At 41.0% G+C, this 19,169-nt stretch overlaps 1 protein-coding gene across 1 annotated transcript; it reads right to left on the bottom strand.

Moving 5' to 3' along the window:
- Nucleotides 1–1,377: 1,377 nt before the first annotated feature.
- On the bottom strand, nt 1,378–3,358 carry gpr78b (G protein-coupled receptor 78b). Its single transcript, XM_030780861.1, has 3 exons — nt 2,691–3,358; nt 2,362–2,475; nt 1,378–1,615 (listed from the first exon to the last, which is right to left on the bottom strand). The coding sequence occupies exons 1-3, from the start codon at nt 3,356–3,358 to the stop codon at nt 1,378–1,380; spliced, it is 1,020 nt and encodes a 339-aa protein (XP_030636721.1).
- Nucleotides 3,359–19,169: the final 15,811 nt, after the last annotated feature.

Raw genomic sequence — 19,169 nt, 5'->3', positions numbered from 1 at the left:
TTCAAAACCACCTGTAGTGTACTTAATTGAAACACCAGGCATTTTCATACTACTGCCTAGGAAATTAGTTGCCATTTTCTTCTTCTTCAAGAAAGTACTGCACTTTGCTATTACCTGCTCTTCATATCTCACTGTAAACTGTTATCGCAAACTGGCTTTGTTACAGAATCTTTTCAGGTCAGAATTGTAAACATATTAAGGGAGATTCTATTCCATGTAAGCATTACTTAGTAATTCATGACTGACTTTATTGCACCATTTTCACAAAACAGGAAAGTATTGACATAGAAATCTGGCACTAATACAGTTGTATAAAGCACTTCATTAGCTGGAGTTCCATTACCCAGATATCTAACATCTCACCCAGGTTCCCAAGACTGACTGAAATATGTTAACAAATATATTTTTTTCCCCCTCAGACTTCTCAACTAATTACACCAAATTTTATGTCATACATATAAATATCCTTAGAAACGTTACTTGCAGTCTCCTAACCTAGTAGGATAATGCACAAGCACTCATGTGTTGCCAGTAGTACATTCAGTCACAACATTAGTTCTGATATCAGTAAAAATGATATATGCCTTTGGCTCCTTCATAACTAATAGCAAATAGTAAGTATTGACAAAGTGCAATGTAATCCATTGACTGACAGGGTCATAAACGACAGAGAAGTAGTTAAACACTGACATCTGCTCTGGAATGGACCAAAATTTTCATTTTTGCCACCAATAAAAACATTTATAGAAAAAGACATGTTTTAAATAAATACAATGCCGTCTGAAGGCGTTTGCTTGTGTCTGTCATTTCAATCCAGTCATTTGGCTTTTGTGCCAACATTGCTGCAATATTTAAGACCACCCATGGACATAACTAGATTCTCCGGGTTGAAGGCCTTGTTAGAGAATATCATCTTTCAATATTCGCTGACAAAAGTTATAAATAAGTTCATTCTTTGCGCAGTGTGTTGCTACAATTTCACCAGATCATTGGACATTCTGTACCCCGCCAGACTTCAGTATGCGGACAAATTGTGTGTGTGTGTGTGTGTGTGTGTGTGTGTGTGTGTGCGTGTGTGTGTGTGCGCCTGTGTGTGTGTGTGTGTGTGTGTGTGTGTTTGTTTACCTGTGTCCACATGCTGTGTGAGTTGAGGCTAGAGCATGAAGTATGATCTTGCTCAAACTTTGTTGTTTACCAAAACAGTGTTATAAAACATCAAGCAACGACGTAAACATCTCTGGTACTGTATATAAGATCTCTCTCTCTCTCTTTCACAGACACACACACACACACATGCACTGCCACTGTCCAGGTGCCCCCTTCAATGTTCATTTTTTCCATCCTTTTTTTTTTTTTTTTTTTTTTGCAAAGACACCATTAGCTGATTCTTTGGAGACAGTAATCATTCTCTGTGTCTAAAGAGCTGTTGTGTCCAGAGGAAGGGTACAGATCTCGCCTCAGCAGACGGTTGGCCACACTGACCAGGACCTTCTTGTACTGCTGGCGCAAGAGAGAGTAGGCAAAGGGATCGGATGCAGCTTTGCTGTATGTCAGGCACTTGCTGACAATGCCCCAGTGGCGGTTGATATCCACAAATGGAAGAAGCTCAGCCAGCCTGGAAAGGAGAAAAACAGACACCATTAGTGACACAATAGATAACACCAATCCACTCACATATTCCAGCTCTGATAAAGATTGATGTGGCTGGTGACATTTGTTTTGTCTGTTACCAAGAAATGTCCAGGATACATTACTGTAATTCCTTTATGTGATGGTTACTGACATAGCATGCATACTTCACAGGGAGGACACAACAGACGAACAGACATAAGAGGGTATGGATGGGGAAATAATAAGAAATGATGAGGAGAGAAAAGATGAACATGAAAGAATAGGACAAGAGAGAAAAAGACGTAGTAGGATCCCCCCCCCCTTTTTTTAGTGCTCTGTAATTAAAAACATGACATCAAATCACTTTAATTAGTTCCACGTGTTTGTATGTACTGACACCTCTGGTCCTCAATATCTTTTTTTTAGAAGCAAAGACTTTATAGTGTGATTAACGTCATCTCAGCTGCTTTTACTGACGACATGATTTGACGCGTTTTAATAGCTTGTTGAGTGCTGAACCACGCTATTGGTTGTAAATAGGCTTGATACAATCCATTATGAGATGTTGCGGAACAAGGAAATACCCTGAGCCTCACAAAACAGTGTCAGAACGCTATCCCCCAGTTTTATAAATTTCATATTTATTTTAATGTTTATAATTGGATAATGATCCAAAAGCGTCTTTTGTTTTTTTGTTTTTTAAGAAAATGATGCAGTTTTTGTTGTTGTGCTATGATAAGTAATGCTTACCTGGTTATGACATACGGGGCGAAACAGATGATAAATGACCCAATGAAAATGCTGATTTTCTTGGTCGCGCGTTGTTTCCTCCTCTTTTGTTCAGCGAGACAGCGTTGTTTAACACTAAAATACGTAGTAAGGCATGAAGTGTTACACTTGCAGTGATCGGGAATGACAAGCAAAAATATATTTCGTGTTCTATCGTTTTATTTCTACCTTACAAATATTTCATGGTCAACTAACTTGTGGCCATTATTTTGCATAATTACTGGTGATGGATTATAGGTACTTTCAAACGCACGCACACACACACACTAACAATAAATTGGAGTAAATACCTTGGGTGAATATCTACCAGCAAGAAGAGGGTCTGCATGGTTATAATGTCAATCCTCTTGCAGTGAAAACGTGCAACTTTTAACACCTTTAAGTATGTGAAGCACAAGATCAGCAACGAGAGCATGAAGCTGGTGGCATGAAAGACGATGGTGAACACAGTGAACTTAATCCGTGCGTTCTCCTCGTTCAAATGCAATGTACAGGATGCGTAAATATGGCTGTAGTCAACCCAGGAAAAGAGCAGCGCGATGAGAGAGAATGTGAGGGAATGAAGCCATGAGTAACACACCATGATGAGTGCGTCCCGGTATCGCATTTTGCTAGAGTAACTCAGCGGGAAAACCACGGCAATCCAGCGGTCTATGCTTAGGGCAGCCATGCTCAGCATGGTGTTGGCGGTTAAAAAGGTTTCCAAGAAGCTGACCGTGCGGCACAGGCAATTCCCAAATGGTTGTTGATTTTTGATAATCCCGATCAGAGTTGATGGCATGTTCAAAATAGTGATTAAAATATTGCAGAACGATAAGTTCATTGTGAATATGCCAGGCACCTGTCTGCGAATCTCGCTGCTGTGGATAAAACATAGCAACACTAGTAAGTTCGACAACAAAGAGACGATCGCTACCACAACGATAAACAACGCAAGTAGGATTTCTGCAAAGTCCATTTCTCACTTCAAAAGTCCACTTGCGGGGTACATGCGCCAGTTAATATTGAACACGTTGTTACATGCATGTTTCCTCATCAGTTGTCCTTAGTATTCTTCCTCTCCGGACCAAATTTAACTCCTAGAAGTCTAACCAAAGTAGAACTCATCTGAGCTGTCCAGCGTGCTGAACAGGAGGCACGCGAGTTTCTCCCCAAAGCTTCAGCATTTCACTCGCCAAATTCGACTCTTCGAGTTGACAAGGTATTCCGGGTAAAGCATTCTGTCATTTCTGTTGCAAGTTTGGACTGTGCGAGCTGCTTCCATGAAGGCTGATGTTTGCGTGTTTCTGCTCTCTGAGACTACTTCAGCGCGAGTCCTATGACATTGTCACGCTCCACCACTGCCTTACACAAAGATCATGCGCACAGGGAAGACAACAGTTAGAGGCCGCCTCGCTGTAAATAGGTGTTTAATATCTGCGGTAAATTGACACATCAAACATGAACAGTTTAATTATAACATATTCATTGTTACTGATAATTGATTTTTAAAGTAGATTCATTTGCGGTAACGTTTTTTGAGTCTTCCTGAACGATTAAACTCAAAGATCATTTATTTTTAGGCTACATCCATAGTCTGCTGGATACGTTCGGGTCACGCAGATCTATTCGCTTTAACATACAAATTTTGTTTTATTTCATAGCACTACTGTATCACATCTTACTTTATTAGTATAGAATGTATATTTGTCCATATTTGATTATCTGTAACCATTAAATCCATTATTTAACTGTTCTGGGTGTCATTTTTCATGGATCACAAACGCTGCCAAACCACTGCTGCTCAAAACACATAATAAACACTCAAAGAGAATTAACACGTGGTTGCTAGAAACGTCTATCTGGTTAACTCGCATTTGATGAATATTGGATTAGCAGAGAGAGAGGTAAACAGATCCATTTCCCAAGATCAATTATTCACCACAGTCCCTGAATAATCATGGCAGAGGAAGTGTGTTCACCTCTGACCACCCTCCCTGCCAAGTGTCCCATTTGCCTAAATTGGCAGGTAAAGCCATGATAGACCATAACCCAACCCTGCAAAGGAAGTCAACCGATTAATCATTTCTAATAAGTAAATAAATAAACAAATAAACAAACAAATAAATAAGCGCTCAAAGATAGTTGATGCTCGTTCAGTTGTAAGAACTCGACCATTTGATTGTCTGAGTTTCCTGAAACTCATGTTATGAAACTTGATTATCTATCAGCACACGACCAAGTCTGACAGTTAACATGGAATTATGACGGCACGGATACATGTCCTTAGATAAATATTGGGAGAACTGTCTGTCTTGCCTAAATGGGAGTTAGTAGTTTTGGTCTTAATTATGGATGGCTTTCCGGGCACTGGGACTGGCTGTATGTATAGTCAGTTGATTGCACTGAATTCCTCTTAATTTAGTTCCATACAGCGGTAAAACCCGAATAGAGCAACGACATCAATTACTTGACCTCAGTCCCAGCCACCGAGCACCAACACTAAAAAAGGTTCATGAGGGAACTTGCTCGGTCTGAATTCTAGCGCCAGCACTAAAAGGCAAACCACTAATGAAGCAACACCGCTCCGCTGTTCCTAAGTTTAGGCGTCCTCTGGGAGCTCGTGAGTCACAGCCAGGGAAAGCGCGGAGAGCGAGGCAGCGCGCGGTGTCATCTCCTCACAAATGGCTTATCAAAAAAAAGGAGAAAGACAATGGCTTCGAGCAGGGTGCAGCTGCGCTTCAAGGAAGACGAGGGCTGCTATTTATAGCTATGACACATTGTCTTCTCCATTATAACTCTTTCAACTTGTGGGATTACCTAAAATGTGTCTGCTTGAATAACATTTGGAGTATAAAACTGTACTTAAAGTATAAACTGTTCTTACAATATTATATCATACAAAAGTTTAGAGTGAGTGTTGTAAATCATTTTTGTGGTTATGTACATTGAATGGATCTGAACGTGTGTTTTGCATTTTAAACGGTTTCCCATCTCGTGAAATTACAGTGGGAACGATCTCACAGGAACGATCTGTCTGACATTGGAGTAATTGCACTGTAACATCTGCACATAAGCCCCAAGACGATTACCCGACAATACTATTATGACAAACCACGAATCAGGACCTTATGATATGTTATGATATGATATGGCGAAACCTTACATCATAGACAAACATCTGTCATATTATTTATCTGTCTTATTGTGTGTATTTCACACACACACACACACACACACACACACACACACACAAATGTCTTACTCTTACATAACACTGATGACCTTCACATTACAGCACTGGGTGGATTGTAGGAGAGTGAAGGTTAAGTGCTTTTGATGGCTGAGCCAGGGGAACTGAACTCGACTTCGCTACTCCCAAGTGTCTGTTGTGAAGTTTTACTGGCATCAATGGGAGTACAAGCGTTATATTGAAAATGGAAGATTTTTCAGGGGACATATTGCGCAGCCAAGGTCAAACAGAAGAGCATGGAGCACTTCTACACGTTTGTTTAAGCCATACACAGAATCAGATAATCTTAATGAGGTTCAAGTACTAAGAATAAGTTTGTATTGCTAAGAGTCTATCATTTTTCAGATACTGGGAATATTGGTTAAGCACTTTTTTTTTTTATCAAATTGAAAAACCCAATGGTATGGGTAACCATGATCTTTACCCTTCACCCAAATCTGTCTGCTGTTTGGGTAGATCTGAAATCAGGCTAGCGTTCATTTTTCATTTAACCTTCATTCTACGACATAGCAACCTCAATTATTTTTTAACATTAATTTCAAACACATTCAAACTATTTGGGGCAGGAATTTAGGAGGTCATCGAGGGAAATGATGTGGGCACTGAAAAAAAATGTTGTGGGCACTGAAAATGGATTGCATGCTTTGCTTATTTGTGGCATTGGATCATATGGGAAACAAATGTTCTATTCTACCGTCCATAGAGAGGGAACCGTGCCAAGAGAGGCACAGCAGACCTGAGAAGGCACATGCATAAAATGTATAAGGAAATAAGCAATCTTAAAGCACTCACAGGCTTTTAATGACAGCAGAATGAATCATTAATTCATCATGTGTCAAGCAGAATGCATGTCAAATGAAGCACTATGGTTCTCTATAAGTGTTTGGAGATGGCTTTAACTGCAAATTAAGAGCTATTCGTGTTGCCTTACTACATGCTTAATTCCACCATATTCTGTCTCAACTGTATAGCCCACAATACCACAGATGTTGCCTTCCCCATCATTTGCATTATGTGGTTGTGCCTTGTGCCTGGGGCAAATACAGTTTTTGGGGAGCCCCAAAAGAGGTAGTTGCTGAGTAACAGAAACATCCACGGTTGTTAGTGAGGATATAAAATGTAAGTCATGAAAATTCGAATAAACGAACAAAAAAACCCCAAAAACCCACAAAACATACAAAGTATACTCTAAATGAGAAGAAACTGATTTCCAAATGACAGCGCTAATGAAGTTAAAGATCTGCCACACTCTTTTAACCACGCGTGGCCGAAACAGCGTGGACAACATACAGCTCTTCATTTCTGCACTCCTGATTGAACTGAGCATCTAGCGACAGGTGGCAGGTGGCTAACCAGCGGCTCAACCAGCCAAAGGCAAACTATACGTGTCTCTGTGTTTGTGTGCCCATACCTGAAATATCACAAACACACACACACGCACGCACACACACACACACACACACACACACATATCAATGCTTTTAACTATCATTAAACTCACAGCCGTCCATCTGTCACAGCTGGAGGGAAAATTGGTTATTTTGTCTCCTCCACAGTCTTCCACACTATGGCACACAACAATAACATCTAATTTCAATTTTTTTTTTCTTTTTGTAATTAGAGCTTGTAATGTTTCTGACGGAAAGTTATTTTGAGAGCGATACAGCTTTACAAAGGCTCTTTTGTTCCTTTTTTTTTTATATTTCATAACACATTTGAAGGGTGGAGGTGTTACTGAAAACCGAAACAGGGAACTGCTAAGCGATGGACTGTTTGGCAAACAGATCAGCGTGAAATGGCTGTCGAGAAGCATCTTCTCGCTGGAGCAGGTACATTTGGATTTAGTATGAGTCACGTTGCCATGGCGATGACAAAGTCTGAAAAGGTATTGTCCATCTCGGAAATGGCAGTAAATTAAAGTTCTGAGACTGCTGCTACGCTAATATTGACATATAGCGCATTTGTTGTGGGAAACGCTAATCTGATAATCCAAAGCTTCTCTTCAGACTTTTATGGCTCGATAACTGGTCTATGTTTAGATGACAGAAACTATTACTTGTTGCAGTCTTTTTGGTATGTTTTCAATGAGCTCTGTGGTCAAATATTGAGAGTATTTTGACCAAAAGTAAATATTGCTTGCCAAGATGTTTCTGTGGTCTGAAAATTGTCGCACATCCCACACTGTTAAAGTAAACAGAACATTCCAATCAATCCCACACAAACTCTGAGAAAAAGATGGTTATGCAATAAAGAGTTCAAAAGTGGAAAAGGGAGAAAAAAAAAGGTGTAAAAAACTGTCTGTCGTGTTCGGGGACAGCTGACGCAAAGACGCTGAAACAGTCGTGTTCTGAGAGTTCTCTCTCTCTCTCTCTCTCTCTCTCTCTCACACACACACACACACACACACACACACACACACATACACACACCCAGGCCCACTGAAATGGGGTTAGCTGTACACTCAGTTCAGTCATTGTCAGCTGAGCTTAAAGCCTTCAATTATATTAGGTCTAAATGCCACATTGTACCTGATACTTACATAATATTAACACAAGGTATAACTGCACTGATCATTTAGGTCCACTTCACGCCATGTTTCGTCTGTCACTCACACTGTTTCACAAGTCTGTCAAAATATATTAAATCACAAGATATTAGTAAGAAAAAGTTATAGATAAAATGACAAAATCCTGAAACCTGCTCACGAGCTAAATTATATGTTTGTTTGTCTGATCCCAAGCTGGCCTAAATGTACTATTCTTGCTGGATGTAAGTGGCTCTATTTGAAGACACAATGTTTGTATTCTCGTTGTTGAACATAAATGGATATTTCCCCCCTGAGAGGGAATGGTTCAGCCCACTGCAGGTGTCCATCAGCTATGGCAAAGTCAACCTTTGCTTTATTCACGGGGGTGCTTCTTTTATCCGTGGACCAAACAGAGTGGACAGAGAGCAGGATGGGGGAGACCAAGAGTTCACATCAATAAAGCCTTTTCAGCTTACAGCTTGGAAAGAAAAAAATCAGAATGGATTCTGTTCGACCATGGACAACAAAGGGGTCACCTTTGAAAAGGTTCTTTTTTGATTTATTAATGGTTCGGTGTGCTTACTCATTTATTTATGTATTTGTTTATTGATGTTCTCTCTTTTTTAATTCCATTCAGAGGTCACATGCCCTATCTATCTGATTTGTAGTTCTCCCAAACCACGGTGTTACTCATTGTGTATTTTAGCAGGTTTTAAAAAAGGGTTACACGTTTTTATGAAAGTTATATTGTTTGAGTTAGAAAACACTTCGAGTCTTGCATTTCAGAGCTATCAGGAGAAAGGCATTTTGGTCTGTTGATCAAAAGCATGCAAAGATGATGTTTGGTGAATGACTTTAAAACCGACCAACCAACCAACCAACCAACCAAACAAACAGAAGAAAAAATAAATAAATAATGTTGAACTGCCAGGATCACCTGCCAAACCTGCTAGGTCACCAGTGCTATTTAAGCACGAGTTTGTGGTGAGTGACAGGGTTCAAACTTCAGTTACATCTTTTGAATGTCTGACTGATGGGTACCCAAAATGGCATCTGTTTCATGAGTCTGTGTTGCTCTGCTGACTACACAACACTCAGACAGTGAAGAGCTGTATGGTGCAACTTAGGGAGAAAGAGACAAGGACGGGAGAGAGCGAGCTGTTAAAGTGCCAATGACTTACTCTTTAGATAACACAAAAATAAAAAAGGTGGACTGTGTTTTTGTGTGTGGGGGTATGTGTTTGCACTTGTGCATGCATGTGTGTATGTTTGTGTGTCTGTGTGTGTGTGTGTGTGTGTGTGTGTCTATGCATGTCTGAGAGTGGGTATGAATGTATTTTTTTCATATTGTCTTACACACTTCTGAATTCTCCGCCTGTGATTTCTTTTCACAGTTTCATTTCATTTTGCTTTACAAAGCTGGCTCAGCAGAAAGAAAACTTTCAAGTGTCACATTAAAACTGTACAGTATAAAATGTTCTGTCAGGCTAATCGCTCACACAAACAGACCGAAAGAGGAAATGCTCTCTGAGAGGTATCATCATGCTGAATGATTTATATGAATTATAATGTTGGTGCAAACAACGGTTCATGTGCACAATAGTCAAGGGTGCTGCTTTAAGGTACTAAAAATACTTTGTCCTCTCCTACTTTTCCACACTTTTGCACTTTGTTCTGCTGTGGTGGTAAAATTAGACACCTCTTAACACACACGTTTCCCTGCTGTCTTGACTCATAGCTGCTTCTGTGACCAAAGGTGGGGAGACCATATGGCTGTTTTGGTTGGCTATAATTATGTCTCTCATCATTAGACTGTGTACGGTGAGGCTCATCTGACCAATCAGGTCCCACAGGGATCTGAGCGCTGGAGGACAAGAGAGGAAGAGAGAAAGAGAGAGAGAGAGCGAGAGAGAGAGACAGAGGGAGAGAGGCAGAGAGAGAGAGAGAGAGAGAGAGAGAGAGAGAGAGCAAGAGAGAGAGAATATAAGGATATAAGAAGTCAGTCTCAGCCCTGACAATAGTTCACAGGTCAGTCCAATCCCAGATGAGGGTACTACCAAACAGAAAGATATGACACCATATCAGCTATACCTGGGAACTGGCCCTGGAACAGAAAATTACTCTACCATAATAACACATCAGCAGAGCATAAACATTTACCTAATGACTCATGCTATAGCACTTGACATCGGTATGGCTTTTTGTCCTTGATGATATGATAATAAAGTCCTGTCTCGTGTGAAGTGGGAAACAGGGGACGGCGGGTTGCTTGAATGCATTTCGTATTTCATTGTTTCACAAGGCAAGTTAGATACTGCCGTCAGAAATATTCACAACGCAGTTGAGATACTGTAAGACACGAGGAAGTTTAATGTGTAAAATAGTCTTTTTATTCAGGGCAGAGCAAAACATTGACTAACACAATTAAAAAAAAAAAAAAAAAAAAGAATTAAAATAATCACCATAGGAGTTCACTCACACCATGCACAGATGTGTTTGGGCTGCTTATTAACTCCCGCCACCCACCCACCCACCCCTCCCTCCACCCCTCCCCCCACCCCTCACCCCACCCCCCATTCAGTTGATGAGGGAGGATTTAGGGTGACCAACGTGTGTATTTGCATGTGCAAAACCAGTAATGAAAAACAACTGGTGCATTACAAACACCTCGGCCAAAGACCGACTGCTTCCCCATTATGTTGCAAATGAAGGGCTTCAGTAAACTCAGCCTGTGAGACTCTGAAATTTTTACAAAGGACTGCAAATTACCTTTAGGATTTGTGCATGTAAATAATTTTTTTTTTTTTTCCGTGACTTGTTCCATCCGACATCTCCCAACCCTGCGCTCGGATGTGAAGATGCAAGGGAGTGTAACTAAGATGGGGGATAGCACTTTAGGTATCCATCAATGTCAAAGGCATATCTGCTCCCTGGGCTGTGTGTCGGTATACCCCGATCTAGGCTACGGTTGGTTATGTAAGAAAAACAAGGGATGAGTCATTTTCCAAAGCCCTACATGAGTTCTATAGAATCCAGCACCACTTCACACAAACTGACTTCAGCAATTAACTTAAGCGCTCAATTCACTTTGACAAGAGCTCATTTTCATATCACTGGTCCATGTAATTATTTACACATTTCCCATTCAATCCCTCTTGTATTCATGTTTTGTTATTTTATATTATTTTTTAGGTTTTTTTCTTCACATTATTATGGTGTACTTGTGACACTACGAATGCTTAGAGGCATTGAGCTGCCAGTAGCTAAGATTTAACAGTTTTGTGTTAATTAAGAAAAATAAAGAAGATTTCTTTTAGCATACACATTCACATTCAGTAATATACATTTTACACACGACACAATTACTTTACATTAACACATATTGGGTATACTGTATAACATCCATTTCATTTAACAAGGGGATTAAACTAATGCTGAAATGCAAGATGCAAATTTAGTTAATACTATTGAAACTATGTCAGTGCATTAGTATTAAATTTCAAAACTGTATAAAAATTAAAATAAAGAGTTGAGTGTCAATTATTTTCCATTAATGTAAGTTGTAAAAACATCTGTCGTGTCACACTATGTTTCAGCAATAACGACAGTGATTCAGGTAAGAAACATTCTCATGACTCAAAGCCCTTCAGACAATACTTCAGACAATAACAAACAATTTTATCTTCTTTCATTTTCCTCAGAGATATCTTGTTAAAGGGAATCCGTTGTAAAAGAAAAAAAAAAGAAAAGAAAAAAAGAAAAAAGAAAAAAAGAAAAAAGGAAAAAAGAGGGTATTTCAGCCCAACGTTTCTTTTTTATTTTACAATGTCCGACGGAAAGACATTTGTTCCTGTTAAGGTTCTGATGTCATTACTATTTCAGTAGGCATGCAGTATTAAACAGTGTTACATAAGTCTAATCAGCAGCACAAGTGAGGCTTCTAGAGACTGCCGGCACGCCAACCGAACTCTCGTCAATCTTTAATTAAGCGCAAGGTGCAGAGTTGATTCATCTGTTCCAGGCAGGAGCTATTTTAAGAGTGCATCGCCCACTCCGAAATCATTCTGGACAAAAAAAAGAGGGACCTTTGCAAAAAGTTTTAAAAATACTTTTTTTTGTGTGTGTGTTGTTTGCAAGACACCATCAAAGTATCAAATGGTCTGAGACATCATTTTACATACTGGAAGTAACAGGCTTCATTTGCTCTTTAATCCCAGAGGTTGGAAAGTGAAATCTGATCATCTGGTATTTGATCAGCTATATGAGAATGGAGTAGACAGGGCTGTAAAAGCTATTGATCTTACAGACACAATCATTTGCCACCAGCAAAATAAAAACAACAACAACAACTTGTCTCAGGACATGATCATGTTATCTCATTTGCAACGTGTAAACTGATCAAAAACTGAGGTATCTGAAATGGGTGAAGGTGTTTTTCAATCGATTTGTTAACAAGAGGGTATCAGAAATCAACCACTAAAGCCATACAGAAAAACACAGTTATGTGACTGGCTGCAATCATCCAGAATGGACTTGTAAATAATCTCAGAGGAGCTGATGGTACAGCTGTTTGTAAACCTGGCCCTCCTAATCAATTAGTTATCGCGGTTAGAATACTCCTTTTACTGTTCCCACCCAAGCAAACTTGTCAATAAAACAGGGCAGGAAACATGAGAAAAACATGTTGGACAACCCCCCCCCCCCCCACCACACACATGCGCGCGCCCAAGAAAACTGAAAAGAAAGCAGTTTAAGGGATGCCTTGAATGACCCTCTTTTAGAATGTTTATCAGTGCCTGTCCTCTATTTCAATTTCCTATTCACATATACAACAAGAAGCCTCAGCATCAGCAAGTTCAGCAGTAGTGTTTTAACAGCAAGAGCCTCCCCTGTTACATCCAAATATTGTGACAATTAAGACAAATATTAAAGTGTGATTGATTGCTCTTGTGGGGAACCATTGAGTTGTTTACCACGGTTCTTTGTGCATCTTCACTATTGGTTATTTTCCATGGGAGGGAAATTAGAATTCACACAGCAAGCTAGAGATAGTTAAAAAAAATCCACACAGCCATGAAGTATGCATACCCTTACTGGCCTGCCTATTTTTGACTGAATCCTTTTATTACTATTATTATTTTTGTGTCTTTTGCTGTTTAGGATTTCTTGAAGAGATTAAACAGAACAAACACTGACAATCATCCAAGCAGAATGTTTCCCGTCCCCAGCGTGTCTCCGTGACGCTGACTTAGGTGGAATATATGAATTTTTACTGTAAAAACGCAGTCACGATATTACACATCACCGAGACTGTCTCTCGTCGCTCGGATGCATCGTAAACAAAAGTTAAAAATAACAAAATCTTTCTCTGTGACAGCACTGTGACTCCTACCACCTCTTGATCAGTATCTAAAAGGTTGATATTATTTAAATATTTCTAATTTTAATGACTCTAAACAATTCTTCGTAGACCTCTTCGTCGCAGTTCTGTCTTGATTCTTATTTTGGTACCACGCTGATTCGTAATTCCCAGGTAAATATTACTGAGAGTGCACAAAGCTCTGACAGTCTCTCAAGCCGTTCACAGCGGCCTGGAAGGTTCTTTAGGTGGCGGTGTAAGATCTGAGGTTACAGACGGAGTGAGACAGAGACATGACTAGACTAACAGAATAACAAGTTCCCAACTCTCTCAACCTAAATGACTTGCAAAAAAAAAAAAAAAAAAAGGAAACATCTTTGATGCAAGCAAAAAAAAAAAAAAAAAAGAAAAAAAAATCACAGAAATGCATACTTCTCTCTAAACTATCTCTACAATGCAAAAGAGAAGACAGTCAAGAACTGAGACCAATGTTAATGCAGACAAGGTGAAGCAGCGGCTGAATGTCTTGATGTAGCACGGCTAGCGTACGTAAAGTAATAATCGTCGACTTTGCTTGGATGTATGTCTGAGGGTGCACTGGTATACGTTTGATAGCTGAAGGAATCACTTGTGTAAGGAAACAGACATGCTCTCCAGGATGGCAGACAGCTGCACTATGCTGGGCATCTTTAATTAGCTGTCATGAACAGATGTTATATGACATGGTCTTTGCTCTGTTTTGGCAGACAATAACTGGGGGTGCTGACATTAGCTGGGATGTCAGTAGACTAAAAGTCTGTGCAAAAGCAGCTACTGTATTGTGTTCAGTAACTGGTTATACGGAGATTGGTTATAATGTGTTGTGCAGATCTGGCCTCTGAATGACTAAAAGGATCAGGCATAGTTGGATCGAAGGGTAGAGTAATTCGCTATGGCAGACGCTATAACAGAGGCTGTCTCTGTGTAGTAAATATCCTGAATTTCTGTCCATTCCCTTCAATTCCCCTCTTAGTCATATCTTTCCATTAACACATGTCTATTAAAAAACCCTGCCAAGGGAATGTTTGAGTACCCCCCCCCCCCCTCCCCCACCCCCTAAAAGAAAATCCGAGGGGAGAATTAATAGAAAATCCATTCTCGGATCTTTTCAGGTCCTCTCAGAGCCTTCAAAATGCAGCCTCATGATTCAAAGAGCCTTTGTTTCGCAATATTCTCCTCTCCCTTGGTCGAAAACAATGAGGTCAAGCGCCGTCGTAAGACCACAGAGAAACCAAAACAAAAGCTGGTATGCTAATTGAAACTACAGTTTTACCTCATCAATATTGCAACTATATTGTGGTACACCGTGAACAGTTTCTCATTTGTTTGCTTCATGTTCCGTCAAAGGCTGTCGTGGATAAAGCTCTCACGCTTTACTTTACATCTTATTTTAGATAGACCAGGAACAAAAGACTCCTAAAGTACAAAAAAGAAGAGAGTTCATTGCTCTGACATGCAACCTCAGCTTATATCATGAGACAGCAACGGCTGTTTTGAGCATATAAATCTCTCTCTCTCTCTCTCTCTCTCTCGCTGTCTCTCTCTCTCTATCTCTCTCTCTCTCCCTCTCTTTCTCTCTTTTTCTCCCTCTCTCTCGTTGTCTTTCCGCTCACTAAGTGTTTTTGCAACAGACTCAAAATGGAAAAAAGGAAGTAAACAAAAATACAATTCCGTCCAAGCAAAACCCACTGTGTTTACCTAAAGAAACCCTTCAGGAAAAGGTTGTGCAATAGCTGCTCCTTTTATTACTTCACTAAGCATAAACCAAGCTTATTCTGACTTGGAATGAGGTGGAGGGTCTTATAAGTGAGACTGAACTCTAGAAGTTACATTTTTCACGGGTTGCTCAATGGATTTGAGGCTTTTTCTGAACAATGGTGCATTCTTGCCTTCAGGGTGAGGATGCAACTCACTTAACGCCGCATTCCGCTTCCCAAAAAACGAGTCCAGTGACCTCTCATCGTGGACAAAAAATTCCTGACATTGGAACGAGCCCTACTGGAGTTGTGGAAGTCCCCCCCAAAAAATCATTTGTAGCAATAAGAAATGAGGGAAGAATAACAGACGAGTGGATGAGAGAGTCATTCTTTGATCAAACAGTCCCATCAAGAGGTTTTTTTTTTTTTTTTTTAGCAATTCAGCCGCAGATGTGTTTGCATCTGAATTTCAGCCAACGTGAAACATTTCCGTTCCTTTGTGTACTTGGCTTTAGAAGTCACCGAGAGAGAGAGAGAGAGAGAGAGAGTGAGAGAGAGAGAGAGAGAGATTGCATTCAGATGTTAACGAAAATAGGCTGAGAAGGGACGGGGGCGGCGGAGAGAGGGAACTGACAGACGAGTCTGATAGAGTGAGAAACGGAGTGCAGTCACACAGCGGCGGGGCCCTGTAATGTAAAGTTCCCATACTTCAAGTGAGGGGGTGGCGGCGCCGCCGCGGAGCTCTCTCGGGGGAAGAGGGAAAAACGGGTAAACCAATCATGTGATTCTCCCTGTAGGTGTGATTATGTCCGTGGGAGGGCTGTCTAACAAATTCTGAGCCCCCCCCCCTCCTCCTCCCCGCCCGCCTTTTTTTTATACCTTCATTTCATGTTCGCAAAAATCTTTCGAGCAACACCTTTCATGCTAAGGGTGCTCTTATTTTCACTCCATTCCACGATGGTAACAGACAGAATTTCTAACTGATGCGTTAAACAAGATGAAGTTGTTTGAGGTTAGGAAGGATTTGCATTAAATTGTTCCTCTTTACATCATTTCAAAAGGTTTTCTTTTTTTTTTTTAGGATTACAAAACTACAGCCTTTGAAATCTTAAGGGAGACCCTGCAAGAAGCCTCATTTTGTCTAATGTGAGACCTTATGCTGTTACTTCCTCTGTGTTTGAAATGCTTCACCAAGCCAAAACCGCCATGAATTCTCGCTCATATTTCGGTCCAACATAAACTAAGCTCAAAACGCATCAGGGGGACTCCGTACTGACCACTCTTTCCGGTGAGTGGTTGAGGAGTTGAGAGGAGAGCAAAAGTAGGAGGAGTAGAGGGATGCCTCCTAGGCTTGTGGTGACAGTTCAGTTCGTCAGGCATGCGAGGGCCAAGGAGGGCCCGTCAGCGACCGGAGGTCCCTTGGCATGCGTGACAACACACAATGCCCACGTGTGGAGACCAGAGGCAGGTGATGAAGAGAGGGAGCGCTATCTGGTGTCTGAGGTACTTATCTCGGCGAGTCACGCGGGGGCTGCACGCCAGAGATGAGACGCCTCCGAAGGCGGCGAACGAGCTGGGAGAACGACAGGCCGCGGCAGGTGTCCCTCTCATCCCCCGTGAGGCCGCCGCGTTATGAAGTCTCAAAGGAAAATGTCAGAAACGGAGCTGTTTTTTTTTTTTTCCTCCTTCATTGTTCTCTATCTGGAAGTCACAGTGACTATGCAACCAAAGGCTTATGTGTACCAGCTTGTTCTAAGTGCAGAAAAAAAACCACACTCACACTTTAAAGTTGTAACAGAATCATCCAGTCAGGTTTACACTGTTGTCCTTATAGTACAGTTTTGTTCTGTTGCACAAAGAAAGAGGAAGGCAAATAGGAAAATAATTAATGTATGACTCTGTAGAATCGTGTTTATTTAAACTGAAGCAATCTTTGGATACAAGAGTCGTGCTGGAGCTAGGATAGAGTCATAAGACTGACTTTCACTCCTATACTGGAAGAAAGGGAACAGAGGGAGGGAGAGGGGGGAGGGAGAGAGAGAGAGAGAGAGAGGAAACATTCTTGCAAAATAAGTAAATCTTGGTCTTGCAGGATCTGACTGAGATGTTTGCAGTGTCCAGTCTCTGTGCCAAAGACCTCAGGCTGACCACACTGGTTTCCTCCTTCTCTCTCTCTCTCTTACGTGCGCACACACACACACACACAGGCGAAACACTGAGCCAGCTATGATCTCAACCTCTCCTCTCTGAGGCTCATACACTCCATTCCTCTGTGCCATATTTTTCTACCATTCACACATTATCATCATCATCATCATTGTGTTTTTTTTTAAATGTGACTGAATACGACCAAAGCTCCATTTCATCATTTTAAAGACACAATATAGCCAAAGCATCTGAAATGAAAATCATATGAGTGCGTATCTATATTAACACCTGTATGTATATCCATGACTATAACTATCGGAAATCAGACCTGGACACAGTTTATTGTAGTTTATTGTCACATGTAACAAACGGAAAAGTCAATATGGCCTCATTTGGCAATGTTTTATATGACACATCGCGGTGAATGCTGGCTCCGCCTCCTCCTCCTCCAGTGGGTCTGACCTAGATTCCCCCTTGCTGGACCATTTCTCAGGTTGTCTTTACCCAGTCTGGGTCTGGTGTTCTTCAACACAAGTACCTAAAAATACCGGCATCTGCTTTTTATCCAGTTTTTCTGCCCTAAGTGTCCCCCTATTCATTGCCATGTTGTTGGCATACTAATATGTTTAGCTTTCTCACTGCATAGATATCGAAGGACAATTTTTTTGTGTGTGTGTGTGTGTGTGGGGGGGGGGGGGGGGGTAGTGCACTGGTGATGAAAACACTTTTTTTTTTCTAAAAAAGTAACATTCACAGTTACTGAAGCAGTTCTTGAAGTGGTAATGGAATAACTGTATTCAGAAGGGTGCTAGTCCAGAATTTTATTGGAGTGAGCATCATGCACTTGAGACTTGACTCCGAGGAACCAGAGATTCGATCAGGGTAGCCCAGGTGCAGAGTCAGGAGTCACCTTTGAACAGGCAGCGGCAGAAACATCAGCAATCAGACTCCCAATAGTAGGTGCCTCTCTGAGGGCACAGAGACTAAGGGCGAAAGAGTCACCCAGCGAGAAGAGTGTACACACCCATCCCCACCCCCCCCACGCAAGGAACAGCGTGACCCCCGATTACTCATCCGTGTTCTTTGAGAGGATATGTAACTGTTAATACATCTCTCAGCAGTTTGTGAGCATAAAGCACGTAAGAGAGAGAGAGAGAGAGAGAGAAAGAGAAAATGAGAAATAGAGAAAGAATTTGAGTGTGTGAGAAAGAGAGAGAGAGAGAGAGAGAGAGAGAGAGAGAAAGAGAAAATGAGAAATAGAGAAAGAATTTGAGTGTGTGAGAAAGAGAGAGAGAGAGAGAGAGAGAGAGAGAGAGAGAGAGAAAGAGAAAGAGAGAGAGAGAGAGAGAGAGAGAGGGAGAGAGAGCTCAGCTTTAAAATGTACTCCTGTTTCCTAAACTGACCTGTGTATTTATACATTTAACGGGTTGCACATAACCCATGTTGGAACAACGCTACGGCAACGTGTTGCTCGCTGTTCTCATGTAGCACCTGCTGTCTGAAGCAGGTCCATGTATCTTCATTAACATGTACGGGTTCCCGGGGGAGACCTTTCAAAGCTGAAAGCCAAGCCTGCCTCTGTACGAACAGAGCTTCTTTTCAAAATGGCAGGATGTCTTTATGAGTTATACTCCACCAACCAGGGTCTAATGCAAATCCCTAACCATGAAAGGAATACGTGTTTACAGTGGAAGCTGGTCCACAGGTTCACACAGTGCAATGATCTGTCATGAGGGGAAAAGAAGAGAGGTGGTAATGACCTGGGGA

This window comes from Chanos chanos, chromosome 7, assembly GCF_902362185.1.
Source record: "Chanos chanos chromosome 7, fChaCha1.1, whole genome shotgun sequence".
NCBI classification, from domain to species: Eukaryota; Metazoa; Chordata; class Actinopteri; order Gonorynchiformes; family Chanidae; genus Chanos; species Chanos chanos.
This window is presented reverse-complemented; position numbering and strand designations above follow the sequence as displayed.